Below are 16,832 nucleotides of genomic sequence, written 5' to 3' on the forward strand. Positions count from 1 at the left end.
ACATTACCTTACTTACAGATTACTTTGAATCCTACTTAATCTAGAAACCAAGACAAATTTAATGATAGACTGATTGTAACTAAATTGGAAGGAAAGTGAGGCACATACCTGCATGGCTACTGGGAAGTCATTTTGGGCTTCAGCAGGGAAGAAAACATCCACTGCTTTCTTTGTGAAGGGCTGATTTCCCTGGGGTGGCTGACCTACTTCAATCACATGAAGCTAGAAACAAAAATACAGTAATATTAATCTTGAGATTTTTCTACAGAGCCTTACAGATTATCTACTGGGTGATTCTCCCTGTTCAGTGCCCCTCTCATTATCACAGATTATCTACTGGGTGATTCTCCCTGTTCAGTGCCCCTCTCATTATCACAGATTATCTACTGGGTGATTCTCCCTGCTCAGTGCCCCTCTCATTATCACAGATCAGTGCCCCTCTCATTATCACAGATTATCTACTGGGTGATTCTCCCTGTTCAGTGCCCCTCTCATTATCACAGATTATCTACTGGGTGATTCTCCCATTATCACAGATTTCAGTGCCCCTCTCATTATCACAGATTATCTACTGGGTGATTCTCCCTGTTCAGTGCCCCTCTCATTATCACAGATTATCTATCTCCCTGCTCAATATCACAGATTATCTACTGGGTGATTCTCCCTGTTCAGTGCCCCTCTCATTATCACAGATTATCTACTGGGTGATTCTCCCTGTTCAGCCCCTCTCATTATGCCCCTCTCATTATCACAGATTATCTACTGGGTGATTCTCCCTGTTCAGTGCCCCTCTCAATATCACAGATTATCTACTGGGTGATTCTCCCTGTTCAGTGCCCCTCTCATTATCACAGATTATCTACTGGGTGATTCTCCCTGTTCAGTGCCCCTCTCATTATCACAGATTATCTACTGGGTGATTCTCCCTGTTCAGTGCCCCTCTCATTATCACAGATTATCTACTGGGTGAATCTCCCTGCTCAATATCACAGATTATCTACTGGGTGATTCTCCCTGTTCAGTGCCCCTCTCATTATCACAGATTATCTACTGGGTGATTCTCCCTGTTCAGTGCCCCTCTCAATATCACAGATTATCTACTGGGTGATTCTCCCTGTTCAGTGCCCCTCTCATTATCACAGATTATCTACTGGGTGAATCTCCCTGCTCAATATTACAGATTATCTACTGGGTGAATCTCCCTGTTCAGTGCCCCTCTCATTATCACAGATTATCTACTGGGTGATTCTCCCTGTTCAGTGCCCCTCTCATTATCACAGATTATCTACTGGGTGATTCTCCCTGTTCAGTGCCCCTCTCAATATCACAGATTATCTACTGGGTGATTCTCCCTGTTCAGTGCCCCTCTCATTATCACAGATTATCTACTGGGTTATTTCCCTGCTCAGTGCCTCTCTCATTATCACAGATTCCAAAAAGATATCTTTCTTCCCTACCAAATACCTGTCTGCCTAATAAACACCTTTCTCCCTTACCAAATACAGTATAACTTTGATGTTTCAAAGTTAAAGGGACTACAAAAAAACAATGACACCTTGGATCGTTCTTGGTGAGTTTGATCAACGTTTTCATGTGTATGGCTATATATAGTTGATAACAGATATCATTACCTGAACAAACACATACCAAAACACAAGTTTAAATGAAAAGATGAATTAACTTCAAACAGAAATCAAAGAGAAATTGAAAATGTGTGCTTACGTTTACATTTGTCTTCATGTCACACTGTATATGTATTTTATCGATCAATTTTAAATGAAATGACGCTTAGCATGAAAGTGGTCTCCATGTGTTACATTAATTACTTAAAGGCTGATACATAAATATTTTAGGCACTAATGAACGGAGGTTGTAAAAATAACAAGTGTTTGCTGATGTTCGGACGACGGCTAGTCTGAATCAATAGAACACATGTTCTCATTCACGTTAAGAGTGAATTAAATATGAGTAAAACAATAAAAGCAAGTGTTGAGTTCAAACATTTGATATAGAAATTGATGATAAAATTTGTGTTCCTTAAATACGTTTTGTTGCCTTTTTTCTTCGGGTGAGTGAATATTGGATTCGGGCAAGTGAATTTCAAGTTTCACTTGCCCGACAGACGAGTAGCTGAAAATATTTTTTTCTAGCCCTGGCTATCATAATCCTGTGTCTTTTAAAACACCTCCCACTTACCTTTCCACCCTGTGCTCCTCTGACGGCGAACATGAAGAGTGTGGAAGGATTGGCGTTGCCTTCTAATTTGAAGGTAGCGAAAGCAGCAGCATGTCCCTCTATAGGCTGGCTGACTTTCCTCTCCACTGAGTACAACTGCATCGCACCCACAACACGGTTTTGCTGAAATGACAAATATTCCAATGTATTATGATGACAAGTCTCCTAAATGAACAACTCTGCAACTATGACAAAAAGTCTATTAATTCACCGCCAACTCTACCAGAGTAGGACACTACAGCCATGCATCTGACCAATCTCTGTAGTCACCAATGTTAGAGCCCTGCTAACAGAAGCCAAGCTTACTGGATTGTAAACAACCTTGAAGCATACTACACTATTAGATAAAAAGGTATATATATATGTACATATATATAAATGACTTTTCAAAAAAGCGGTGTATTGAGGAATTCTGATTACATCTTACAGAAAAAAAAGCTTCGATAAACTCATTATTTAAGGAGAAAAAATACCTTGCCAATGTTAATCATCAAGTTTATTCCATTTTGAAAACTGAGAAGTTATTACAACACGAATCACCCAGATACATGAGCATGCATGACAACCCAACAAACACCATTCTGTCACAGTATCCCCCTCTCCATGGCATTTAGGTACTGTTTCAGTATTACATAACAGATTTTGTAAACAGATAATTGGTATGGCACTCCCTCATTCTAGGTTCTATATTCTCTCACTCTGGCAGAGTTCTAACAACCAAGTTTTATAAAGAACAGAATGTTGGTATGACAACCCGTCACTCTATCAGAGCTCAGCATACAAGTTTTATAAAGGACAGAATGTTGGTATGACAACCCGTCACTCTATCAGAGCTCAGCATACAAGTTTTATAAAGGACAGAATGTTGGTATGACAACCCTTCACTCTATCAGAGCTCAGCATACAAGTTTTATAGAGCTCAGCATACAAGTTTTATAAAGGACAGAATGTTGGTATGACAACCCTTCACTCTATCAGAGCTCAGCATACAAGTTTTATAGAGCTCAGCATACAACTTTTATAAAGGACAGAATGTTGGTATGACAACCCTTAACTCCATCAGAGTTCTAACAACCAAGTTTTATAAAGAACAGAATGTTGGTATGACACTACTTGGCTCTGGTGGTAATTGCTGAAGACTACAAACAACCTTTAAAAGTGACCCTACTACACTGGCTAACTAAGTGGAAAGGACAGAAAAATCTACCAAAAAAAAAAAAAGCTAAAACACTTGGAAAAAATAAGAAAACAAAACCTATTTGATAGCAGAATTTCTACTGGAAATAGAACAATTATTACAATGACCACCTGTTTCTATTCCCAACTGAAGTGTTTCATAATACTGACTCACTCAGTGTTTCATGATACTAACTCGCCAAATGTTTGATGATACCTGCCCACTGAGTGTTTCACGAGGCTGTCCAAAGATATTTTCTTATTCTGAATCTGTCCACTACAATAAACTCACCAACCACTGATCCTTTTATTCAAGAAATCCTGTTGGTTCCTGCTGTGGATGGTATCAGATTTTGAGCTGAGTGAAGGCTGGGTGAATGATTATATTATGATACATACAACAGTAGGTGTAGGCTTTTGTGGTAAACCTCTGGTCAGCCCTATCAAAACTGAATATTGTTCAACCATGCATGCAGAAATCTTTTTAAACACTTCTATGTTAATCAACTGGTACAAAGTCACAGGTTTCATTTTGTCCTTCATCATCTTGGATGTCGTTATGTCTGAATAAGCTAATGTCTGATTACGTAGTGACAGAAGTTAGCATTGACATATCATTGAGCGGAATGTGGATTGTGACTATGACTACAAATTAACGTTAAAATTATCTCATTGGTGTTTCAAAGCATATCTAGGAGTCTTACAATTATTTGACTTAATAAATAGGGATAGTCTAGGCTGGATTATCACATCAAAATGAAAACCATTGTTCTTTGATAATTCACAACAACATTCTCTGCTCTGCATAACGATTGCTTGTATCACAGAGTTGGGGCCACAAGTTCTGTCAGTCTGTGTGCGCCCGATGTCACAGCAAGATTCAGCAGAAATCAGACTGAATTAAAGCTTATTAAGTGACATGTATGTGTATAATTGGTGATGTGAATATGGTGACCAAACCAAGTCATTCTTGCAACATCAATATCCCTTTCAATAGACTAGCTAGGATCTCACGATTTGTTTGAATGGTTGAATTTTAAGTGAAACAAGAAAAGCAAGGTTTCAATTATCACTAGATAGAATTTTTTTGTTTTTACTGAAAAAATATTTCTATGTTTGAACTACCTGCCTATTCAAACTGACCAGAGGTTTACTGTAGGTGTGGGTAATGTTGTCAGCAAGCTTCTGCTAGGCTCTGTAAAGGGGGCGCTTTCATTTTAATACTATTTAATTTCTCACAATTTAATATACAGAAATACAAAATGTCTAGAATATCAAATTAATTTCATCTCTCCCCTCATTTAAGTATGTCTATCTTTAATTGTGTGCAATCTCAAACAATAGTTTTAATAAATTTGATAATACTTATAAAATTGCCTATATTCAGAAACCCTAAACACTGTAGAGGGGGTCTGAATGTGGAAGAATGGCGGCCTAGACTACAGGTGGGAGTCACCAACACACACATTGTCAACGTTCACGCTGGATTCACAACAGTGGTTCCCTGCACTGATCTTTACATTTACAAAACAACCCATAAAACCATTTCAATTCAGATTAGTAGAGTACAAGGGCAATCCTATAACATCAAGTGGTATGTTTTCAAGTTTTATTTCTGGACTTCTCATGCACATTAATAACAATCTCAAGTTTTGGGGAAGCTGAAGTCAGGCTGGAAAAGGCTGGGGTCAATCTGGACCCCGATATGAGGATGGGGAATGAGCTGATGGGGTTCAGCTTGTTGACAATGTGGTGAGGGAGTCAGTGACGACCAGGTGTTCGGTGTGAATACTTACTGCTGCCTCAGCCCCCGTCTGAAAATGTCAATAAGTGTTATCAATTCATTAGGTACAAGAAACACGCAATGACTAAAACATGCCAAAGTCACACTGTACCCAAGTGCCATTAAAGGAACTCACTTGTCTAAAACATCACACTGTATTTCTGTAACCCAAAACAAAACTAAAACTGTCGCCTAGATGGCTGACCAATACACTGCAACGAGTCAATGGATAAGTTAAAGTGTTATTCTGAGAGTAATCGACATATTCTGCATGTGCCTGCATTTCTGGAAATCAGAAGGGGTGGAATACATGTTGTTCACGATCAAGAGAGTCTTGCAATACTTACATAGTAAGTAATATTTTCCACTGAAGGGCCACAGAGACAAAAAAAAAGGTCACTATAATAAGTGGGTACTAAATCAATCTCAAACTCATCTGGCAATCGGTTGATAATCAGAGGCCAGGATTGTGTTTCCACGGTAACAGTTTGGGAAACGTCTAATATGTCCAATTATTGGCCTTACTGAATTACATCTTTTAACTAAGTTTGAATACAATCGGTCAAATAACTGAGGAGTTATGGACATTTATTAGAAAAATTGTTTATAGTGACCAGTTACCATGGCATTCAAAATTTTCAAAAAAAGAGAGGGGCATGCATATCTACACATGATCCTTAATATTCCTGTAAAGTTTCATCAAAATCGGTTCACAGGTTTAGGAGGAGTTAGCCAGACAAAATGTGTCTACAGACAGATGGATGGACAGACAGACAACCTGATTCCAGTATACCCCCCTAACTTCGTTGCGGGGGGTATCACAACGAACATCTTACACCTTGACCATCCCACTGTGTTACTCTACCTGAACACAGTATAAGGATCACTACCTAAAATATCCCACTGTGTTACTCTACCTGAACACAGTATAAGTAACACTCTATCTATAATATCCCATTCGGTCACTGTACCCCAACACAGTACAAATAACACTATCTATAATATCCCACAGGGTCACTGTACCCCAACACAGTACAAGGAACACTCTATCTATAATATCCCACTTGGTCACTGTACCCAAACACAGTACAAGTAACACTCTATCTATAATATCCCACTGGGTCACTGTACCCAAACACAGTACAAGGAACACTCTATCTATAATATCCCACTGGGTCACTGTACCCAAACACAGTACAAGGAACACTCTATCTATAATATCCCACTGGGTCACTGTACCCAAACACAGTACAAGTAACACTCTATCTATAATATCCCACTGGGTCACTGTACCCCAACACAGTACAAGCAACACTCTATCTATAATATCCCACTGGGTCACTGTACCCAAACACAGTACAAGGAACACTCTATCTATAATATCCCACTGGGTCACTGTCCCCAAACACAGTACAAGTAACACTCTATCTATAATATCCCACTGGGTCACTGTACCCCAACACAGTACAAGCAACACTCTATCTATAATATCCCACTGGGTCACTGTACCCCAACACAGTACAAGGAACACTCTATCTATAATATCCCACTGGGTCACTGTACCCCAACACAGTACAAGTAACACTCTATCTATAATATCCCACTGGATCACTGTACCCCAACACAGTACAAGCAACACTCTATCTATAATATCCCACTGGATCACTGTACCCCAACACAGTACAAGGAACACTCTATCTATAATATCCCACTGGGTCACTGTACCCCAACACAGTACAAGGAACACACTTTGTCTAAACCATCCTACAGTATCACTGCAACCCAACAGTACACTACTTGGAACATGATTATCTAAAACATTTCGTAGTCAACATGTACCCCAACACCGCCATCAAGGTTAAGTGAAGAAAGTCCCTGAACATGTTTCCTTACCTGTGCTGACCAGAGTGTGATATTCCCCGACATGTTTCCTTACCTGTGCTAATATGAGTGTGATATTCCCCGACATGTTTCCTTACCTGTGCTATTATGAGTGTGATATTCCCTGACATGTTTCCTTACCTGTGCTAATATGAGTGTGATATCCCCAACCCCCCTGACATGTTTCCTTACCTGTGCTAATATGAGTGTGATATTCCCCCTGACATGTTGAACTTACCTGGGCTGATATGCCGATGACAAGTAGCCACTGTTGCTTGGCGTCTGTCCTGTAGTTAATTATCTGACAGCCAGCCAGATTGGTATGTCTGTCAAAGATCTTTTGAGGCTGGGAGTCACCTGTAAAATAAACCTCCATTCAAATACTTCCTTGGGATGTTGTTTTTAAAAGAATCTATGTATGGGGTAGGGGTTGTTCCTTCTACATTGAACTTCTCCAAACCAAAGCAAATTATTAGACACAAAACTGATGCTGCAGTTAAAGTTAGAAGGATCGGTATTGGGATGCTTTTTTCTTTATTCCTATCAAAAGAATATCACTCTGTACATCATCATTTTGTTCAGTTTCAAGAGGAGATCCGTTTTGAGAGAATCGGTTTGGGAAGTTGCACAGACAATTTATATGCATTTTTTTTTAATTTCATTTAAGAATAAGGCCAAGCTAGTGTAGTTCTATATTTACAGTAAAACAGCAGCAGACATTCTGGCCTTGTGTGGGTATATTTAGATACTATAGCTAGAGTGAGGTAACGAGATTTACAGCAGATTACCTAGACTGAGGTGATGAGATTTACAGCAGATTACATAGACTGAGGTAATGAGATTTACAGATGTACAGCAGATTACCTAGACTGAGGTGATGAGATGTACAGCAGATTACCTAGACTGAGGTAATGAGATTTACAGATGTACAGCAGATTACCTAGACTGAGGTGATGAGATTTACAGCAGATTACCTAGACTGAGGTAATGAGATTTACAGATGTACAGCAGATTACCTAGACTGAGGTGATGAGATTTACAGATATAATATCCTAGACTGAGGTAATGAGATTTACAGAACACAGATTACCTAGACTGAGGTGATGAGATTTACATATTCATAGACTGAGGTAATGAGATTTACCCAAACAGATTACAAGACTGAGGTGATGAGATTTACAGCAGATTATAGACTGAGGTAATGAGAACACAGTACAGCAGATTACCTAGACTGAGGTGATGAGATTCCCACAGATGTACAGCAGAACACAGTACTGAGGGAACAGATGTACAGCAGATTACCTAGACTGAGGTGATGACTGTACCCAAACACAGACTGAGGTAATGAGATTTACAGATGTACAGCAGATTACATAGACTGAGGTCATGTACCAAACACAGTACTGAGGGATGAGATTTACAGATGTACAGCAGATTCCTAGACTGAGGTGATGAGACCCACACACATTACATACACTAGGTATAATATCCAGACTGGGCAGATTACCCAAACACAGTACAAGGAACACACTTTGTCTAAACCATCCTACAGTATCACTGCAACCCAACAGTACACTACTTGGAACATGATTATCTAAACATTTCGTAGTGAACATGTACAGCAACAGACCAGGTCATGAGGTTAAGATGTACAGCAGATTACCTAGACATGTTTCCTTACCTGTGCTGACCAGAGTGTGAGATTACACATGATTTCCTTACCTGAGGTGATGAATATACAGATGTGAGCAGATTACCTAGACTGACATGTTTCCAGATTACCTGTGCTATTATGAGTGTGATATTCCCTGACATGTTTCCTTACCTGTGCTAATATGAGTGTGATATCCCCAACCCCCCTGACATGTTTCCGTACCTGTGCTAATATGAGTGTGATATTCCCCCCGACATGTTGAACTTACCTGGGCTGATATGCCGATGATGAGATGAACACAGATTACTTAGACTCTGTAATGAGTTAATTATTGACAGCCAGCCAGATGAGGTATGTGAGTCACAAAGATCTTTTGAGGCTGGGAGTCACCTGTAAAATAAACCTCCATTGAGATTTACAGATGTAAATACTTCCTTGGGATGTTGTTTTTAAAAGAATCTATGTATGGGGTAGGGGTTGTTCCTTCTACATTGAACTTTCCAAACCAAAGCAAATTATTAGACACAAGATTACTGATGCTGCAGTTAAAGTTAGAAGGATCGGATTGGGATGCTTTTTTCAGCAGATTCCTATCAAAAGAATATCACTCTGTACAACATCATTTTGTTCAGTTTCAAGAGGAGATCCGTTTTGAGAGAATCGGTTTGGGAAGTTGCACCGACAATTTATATGCATTTTTTTTTATTTTCATTTAAGAATAAGGCCAAGCTAGTGTAGTTCTATATTTACAGTAAAACAGCAGCAGACATTCTGGCCTTGTGTGGGTATATTTAGATACTATAGCTAGAGTGAGGTAACGAGATTTACAGCAGATTACCTAGACTGAGGTGATGAGATTTACAGCAGATTACCTAGACTGAGGTAATGAGATTTACAGATGTACAGCAGATTACCTAGACTGAGGTGATGAGATTTACAGATGTACAGCAGATTACCTAGACTGAGGTAATGAGATTTACAGATGTACAGCAGATTACCTAGACTGAGGTGATGAGATTTACAGCAGATTACCTAGACTGAGGTAATGAGATGAGATTCACAGCAGATTACCTAGACTGAGGTGATGAGATTAACAGCAGATTACCTAGACTGAGGTGATGAGATTAACAGATTTACAGCAGATTACCTATACTGAGGTGATGAGATTTACAGCAGATTACCTAGACTGAGGTGATGAGATTTACAGCTGATTACCTAGATTGAGGTAATGAGATTTACAGCAGATTACCTATACTGAGGTGATGAGATTTACAGCAGATTACATAGACTGAGGTAATGAGATTTAACGATTTACAGCAGATTACCTACACTGAGGTAATGAGATTTACAGATGTACAGCAGATTACCTTGCCTTGGGTTACTAGAATGGTGAACCTACCTTCCATGCTCCAATGGTAAACACAGGTCTCTGTCACAAGGGCTACAGTGTTTACAGAAATCCATTTCCAGAAAATGACATCATCTGTCATAGTGTGTGACTTCATCTTGCTTTTCATCTCAATATTGAAGATTTGCAGAGTTTTCCCAGCTGTAGAATAAAAGTCAAGTAAAGTCACATTTTGTGGAGAAAAATGACATCCACAAATGCATTTCTCTTGATCTGTCCAAAAATGAAACAATTTTAGGTGACTTATACAAGAAAGAAAACTGTGATGACATAAATATATCATTTCACCTTAAAAAATAGTTGATATGTTCACAGATACAAAATGCATGACACTAATTACAGACAATTTCATCCCTTATGAAACTTGAGACCCTTTGAATTTGGATAGAGTAATAAAAATACTTAATTCACCTGTGGTCTTTTGTAGTAAACAGATTTTCTGACATGAAGTCACTATCACAACTGTTCAGTGGTAAAACAGTTCAGTAATTCAATTTGTTAAACTAAATAGGCAGGTGAATTACAAACCTTTCAGAGCAATGACTTTGCTAGCAGGGTTCATTATAGCTGAGTCGGCCGAAATGGGACGTCTGATAGGATTGTTGGTATCATTCATATCTATGATGACGACCTGGGCAGTCTCACTGACTTTTTCTCTGATACAGATGTACTTGTCCGACTCCATGGTAAGGGTGCTGAACCCAATGTTGGATGCATTGATTCCAACATTCTGGAGCTGAAACAAGGAAAAATATATACTGAAGTATGATGAGATAGATACTAAAGTGTGATGAGACAGATACTGAACTTTGATGCGACAGATACTGAAGTGTGATGCGACAGATACTGAAGTGTGATGAAAGAGACAGTAAAGTGTGATGTGACAGAGGCTGAAGTGTGACGAGACAGATACTGAAGTGTGACGAGACAGACACTGAAGTGTGATGAGACAGATACTGATGTGTGATGAGACAGACACTGAAGTGTGATGCGACAGACACTGAAGTGTGATGAGACAGACACTGAAGTGTGATGCGACAGACACTGAAGTGTGATGCGACAGATACTGATGTGTGATGAGACAGACACTGAAGTGTGATGAGACAGACACTGAAGTGTGATGAGACAGATACTGTAGTGTGATGTGACAGATACTGAAGAGTGATGAGACAGACACTGAAGTGTGATGAGACAGATACTGAAGTGTGATGAGACAGACACTGAAGTGATGAGACAGACACTGAAGTGTCATGAGACAGATACTGAAGTGTCATGAGACAGATGATGAAATTGCCACTGTATTGAGGGGAAACATATCAGTGCTCAAGCTATTTGTTAAAATAATGAGGGGTTGGGCTATTTTCTCAATGTGAATAGCAATGAGGGATTGGACTGTCTGTGAATTACAATGATGCGGGGAGGGCCTGTCTATGGTTTAAAATGATGAGGGTGGGGCTATCTGTGGGTTACAATAATGAGGGGTGGAGCTGTCTGTGGATTACCAAGAAGAGGGGTGGGGTTAAAATGATGAGGAATGTGACCGAGTCACATTGACGAGCCAGTTACAGCTGTGTAAGTACCATAGAAGACTGTCTATTTAGGTAAATTACAGGCTGTCCAGCACTTCTTGACAAAAAATTAGGGCTAAAATTACAAAATTTTATGGCAAATTTAGGGCTAAAATTAGGATTTTTGCAACTAGAATAGGGGGTATGAAAACATTAAACTGACTTACCTTTGCAAATTTGACAAAATAGAAACTAACATACAATGCGTTAATTGCAGGAAAGGTGTCTTCCAGGGTTTCAGTGTCCCAGCTGCTGTTGGCTGTGACCTTAAGAATCACACCTCTGTCACTCAGTCACAACCAATAACAATCTGGGTACATATATCCACTGGACAACTGCCTTTCATTGTCTACCCTGAATTAGAACTACAGACTTCATTAAAACATATTTTAAGTATGAATTTAATGAAAACATTTTCAGTAAATTGTAAGAAATATAAAAAAAAAGTAGGAACTGAAGTGAAAAATTATGGCTTTTTTAGGAATTCCCATTGAATTTTTCATTTTTTTTAAGGAATTTTAGCAAAACTGAAAAAAATTAGGATTTTTTTTAGGAATTTTAGGGACTCTGGACAGCCTGAAATTATGATAATGATACAACTAATTTTTTCATACAGTTGAACTTCATTCATTAACCCTATTTAAAATAGACTGCTCAGACTTCAAATTAAATGCAAGTCTTGTCTCTGGGTGATGGATTTTAGAATGCAGGATTTGACCTCAAAATTAACCAAATGTAAAGTGTACCAGTCCACTGACCTTGATAACGTTTGAAGGGCAAGAATGCTAAGTAAAAGTACATGGCAGTTTTGTTTAAGCCTATAATCAATGCTACCCCTACACCAAGTAGTACAAGGATGATCTACTCCTCCACACAGTCCCTGTGTTGTGAAGCATTGATCACAGTGGAGTGTACACAGCTCTACCACTAACAGTCAATCAATAATATCCATCACAGCTCTACACACTACAACCATAACCCAATGTCATCAATGGGCATTAACAGCACTGTAGTATCATCTCGGCCTGTGTTTACCTTCCTCAGTGTGGTCAGTATTTTGTACCTACAGTCTCGTTTAGTCTTGACCTTCCTCTAAGTGATATTACAGATAATTCTGGGTCATTGATAATATGGGAGAATCTAAAGTCTTTGGAGAAAGCAGATTGAACTTCAATGAGAAAGTATCGACAATCTCAGCCAGTTTTGACCGTCCACCTGGGAGTAATATCTATAATTAATATGTATCATTCAATTTCATTTAATAATTCTGACAGATCTTACACCTCCATTCTATGTTGCCACCATCAAACATCTTTCTCATATTTCTGTTGATTTTTTAAAATGAGTTAAAATCAATACAAAGAATTTTCTCGGCAAATTTTTGACCAATTCAGGCCCTGTCCTTATTAACATGATGGAAAAAATAGTCGTCAATTACAATTTCATATCCCATAATGTTTAGTTTCATATTATTATGGCCAGACTTCTAGTCTGGTAAATTATGACAGTTTGATAAAAAATTTGTAAATAGGAAAATACATGATGTATACTAGGTTTGACCATTAACTGTACATTGTAACACAACTTCGGAATGATGAGATTTTCAATGCTTCAAACTCTTGATCTACCTCACCCAATCCATCAGACATTAAAACTATCTAAACATTGCACCACCACAAAATCCCTCCAAATTCTGTTTGAAAGTTGAGGTGACAAACTGCTAGAACTTCTGTGATTTATTACATTATATGAACATCAAGTAATTAAAATCTAAAACCTATCAACATAAATATACTTACTGTACTGAATGCATTATGCTTTGTTGTTGATATTTGGACATTTTGGCTCAATTTTATCCCTAGCCAATACATTCACATTTCTCATACACAAAAGACTTCAAGAGTCAATTTTAGATATATACAAAAGGCACTGCCACTCACTAACTGTGGATAGTGTCCTTAGCCCCAAAATATCACCCGTAAAAAAAGAAAAGTCATATCTACCCAATGAGATAGTGTCCTTAGTCCAAAGATATCAGACTGTATATAAACAGTCATCTCTATCTACTGAGCTAGGAAGAGCGTTCTAAGACCCAGAATATCAGACTCATTGATCAAAGGTTTTTGTCTAACTTGCTAGTGAAGACGCTGAAAAGTTATCACATAAACAAGAGATCTAACTGATTGTGGCTTAGTGTTATCTTAATTTGGTTGCTCCAGAATAACATTGCTCAGCTTGTTATCAGCAAACTGATATACAATCTCATCTAAGTGTTAAATACAAGTGATTTTAAAAATAGTTTTGTTTGCCCTGTCTATAACTATACAGTGTATGGATCATATTATTGTCTTTGGAACAAATAAAATTCTGTAATAAGTACTTCAGTGTATTGGACTAAAAAACTGCACATCAGCTGAAAACTGAATAATACCTTTAATATATAAAAGATAAAAAAGGTCAAGTGCTTCATTAATTGCTACTGGGTAAACTGAATGACCTCTTCACTATCATTTCTAATGATCTTTTCCAAATGATTGATTTACCATATATAGCTAGACAATGACAGTCTTATACTCCAACATTTTCCTTCAAGTTTGACCAGACTAAAAGTCAGTGTGTATTTATCACAAAAATTTTGAAAAGGTTGACATCATAATTAAGTTATATCATAACACTTGGAAAAGATTGGAAGTCATAAATGGCATCTGGTAGAAGTAGAATTAAAACTATTCTTTCAATAATATTTGGGTGTGATCCTTCTATAACATTGTAATAAAACATTGTAATAAATATAAAAAAAAAAAGTCTTAAAGTAATATTTTTTTCTTTCAGCTACCAATCTATTTCATGTATTAGAACACACTTCGTATTAAATATATCTTTAAGCAACCAAGTTTTTCATGTTTTTTGGTTCTTTTTGGAATTCTCTTGGTAAGCAAAAGACATGAAAATACATGGCATAATGCATTGTTTTTGTTTCACACAACACATTTCAACACTGATGTGTTAACAGTATCAACTAGATTGTTCCTAGTCCAGGATCTTCACTATGCAACAGTTATATGAAGAAAACTTTCACTGGTGAAGGCCACACCCCCAAAACTTTGACCAGTTTATCCAACTTCCATGTACCACAATGTAATCACAAAATCAAGACTAAATAGAAGTCTGAACACAAACTTAGCCCGATCATCTAATCAAATGCACTCATAAATGTTCACATTTAACATATGAGTCAGAATCTGTATAAATGGCAGTGACAAATTACAAAGCTTAATCTAAGAACAGCCGATAAGGGTCAGTTTTAGGGGGCGTAACAAAAACGTCAACCCGGAAGAGAACGAAGTTGCAGCTTTCACTGGGTCGAAATAACGAATAATTACTTTCGAATGTGCACACAAAAACTCAAAAGCGTACAAAATAAATACGTTTTTGCCATCTTCCGGTTTTTACAAAGGTTGACAAATACTATTTCCGGTAGTTGAGACTGCCAGATCATCGATCCTGTGAGCCGGGTATACACCGATTTTTGGCTATATAAATGATATAAAATACATTTAGACTTCGTATGTAGAAAATGTTATCACTACTTGTTATAACATAAGATGAAAGCATCCTTAGAAACTCATAACAACGCAAACCTGTTCATAAACCTAGAATGAGGGGCGTGTTTTCCTCCTGGTACATAAACGAGCCGGTGTATCATACAGAAAAAAATACCTGTAAATGCTCCTGAAACCGTATGGGAAGCAGCGTTGCCATATTGTCTTCCCTTTATCCCCTTATGAGTTCTCGCAAAAGATGATTTACTATCTAAATCAAAGTTAAACCGGTAAAACCGGTGGCTGCGTGTCTGTGGGTTCGTTCGTCTTCTGCCAAGATGGCGGCCACCGGGTGAGAGAGTATTAGAAGTAGTTCTTGAATTCATACGCAAATATATTCAATCTACGGAAATTAATCTGGCAAATCTGTATATATTGTCTCTACATAAATAACATGAAAAACAGAAACAAATATAATTTCTTCTCTTGTCAAAAAATGTTAACCTGCATTTCTGTTTTATTCTGAGTTAGAATGCGGAACTTATTTTCATCGCGCATTTACTATCGATATCCGCATCACTGAATGGCGTCAGAGCTAAGTAATTCATTCAGAATTATTTCCGTGTCAAAGCAAAGTTCACAGTCAACGTTGCGTGTCGACTACTCTAAAATCTAAGTCACGTGCTATACTATTTACTAGCGATAGATAACGATGATAATTATAGCGACAATGTTATGGTGACCCGTCATGAATAATGCAGCCGATTACTGGGTATAAGCTTTTTTGATAATCAGTTCTTTTCCTATTTTAACATTTTAATGAAGAACATTTGATAAAAAAAAGTTGACGCGAACGGAAGTAATTAAAAGCAAATTTATACTTACGAATTAAATGTACAGAAGTCTGATTTTTGAAAACTGCACTGGCTTTATAGATATTATATTGTCACACAGATTTGGGTTTGTGTGTCTATTCTAAGTACGGGATTATATAATATAATAATATATCTACTTAAGTCTCTTTCTTATTAAATTGATAAACCCATCTGTATATTTTGTAATCAAATTGGATAACAAAACAGACAATGTCAGCGGATGAAATTAAATTGAAAAATGTTTTATTGATTATTTACTTGTATCTAGTAAATAGACAAGTTTGTACGTCGGGATAAGTGAACTTTGGAGTGGACCCGTGAAACAGCTTATAACATACATATTTATAAATCGGAAATTAACATGTGCAATTAAAATGGAAACGGCTTAGAATAGTTGGGAAATGTATTGGGACTTATCATATTTTGTTTTGTTTTTGCGAATCAGTCTTGGATATCACTTAGTGGTCAATCCTATCGGTACATGTGATTATATGTGTGTCTTTGCAATAACATTTTTCAGTTTTATTCAAAGTGATGAATAATCGACATTTAATATTTCATTTTTATTTATTTATTTAACTGGTTTTACGTCCACTGGCACTATTGTCTTAACTTCAAACTTATTTTTCAATGTGCCATTTTGTGTACATGTATGTATTTATTTTGATAGTAATGTTAAACCACCTACACAGTTTATCACATAATTGTTT

General features: G+C 37.5%; 1 protein-coding gene across 2 annotated transcripts in view; it reads right to left on the reverse strand.

The window, feature by feature from the left end:
• LOC132559144 (clathrin heavy chain 1-like) overlaps positions 1-15,584 on the reverse strand; it is a 35,602-nt gene extending 20,018 nt beyond the window's left edge. The window contains exons 1-7 of one of the 2 annotated variants that reach the window (XM_060223752.1): positions 15,426-15,584; positions 10,666-10,873; positions 10,129-10,278; positions 7,314-7,432; positions 5,208-5,225; positions 2,197-2,358; positions 109-222 (exon numbers count right to left, since the gene is read on the reverse strand). In XM_060223752.1, the coding sequence (XP_060079735.1) occupies positions 109-222; positions 2,197-2,358; positions 5,208-5,225; positions 7,314-7,432; positions 10,129-10,278; positions 10,666-10,873; positions 15,426-15,467 (813 nt within the window). In that variant the 5' untranslated portion in view covers positions 15,468-15,584. The remainder of the gene's footprint in view (positions 1-108; positions 223-2,196; positions 2,359-5,207; positions 5,226-7,313; positions 7,433-10,128; positions 10,279-10,665; positions 10,874-15,425) is intronic. The other variant, XM_060223753.1, reaches the window with a different exon arrangement.
• Positions 15,585-16,832: the final 1,248 nt, after the last annotated feature.

This window comes from Ylistrum balloti, unplaced genomic scaffold (genome assembly GCF_031769215.1).
Source record: "Ylistrum balloti isolate Yb309-2 unplaced genomic scaffold, AGI_CSIRO_Ybal_v1 Utg370866, whole genome shotgun sequence".
In the NCBI taxonomy this organism is placed as follows: domain Eukaryota; kingdom Metazoa; phylum Mollusca; class Bivalvia; order Pectinida; family Pectinidae; genus Ylistrum; species Ylistrum balloti.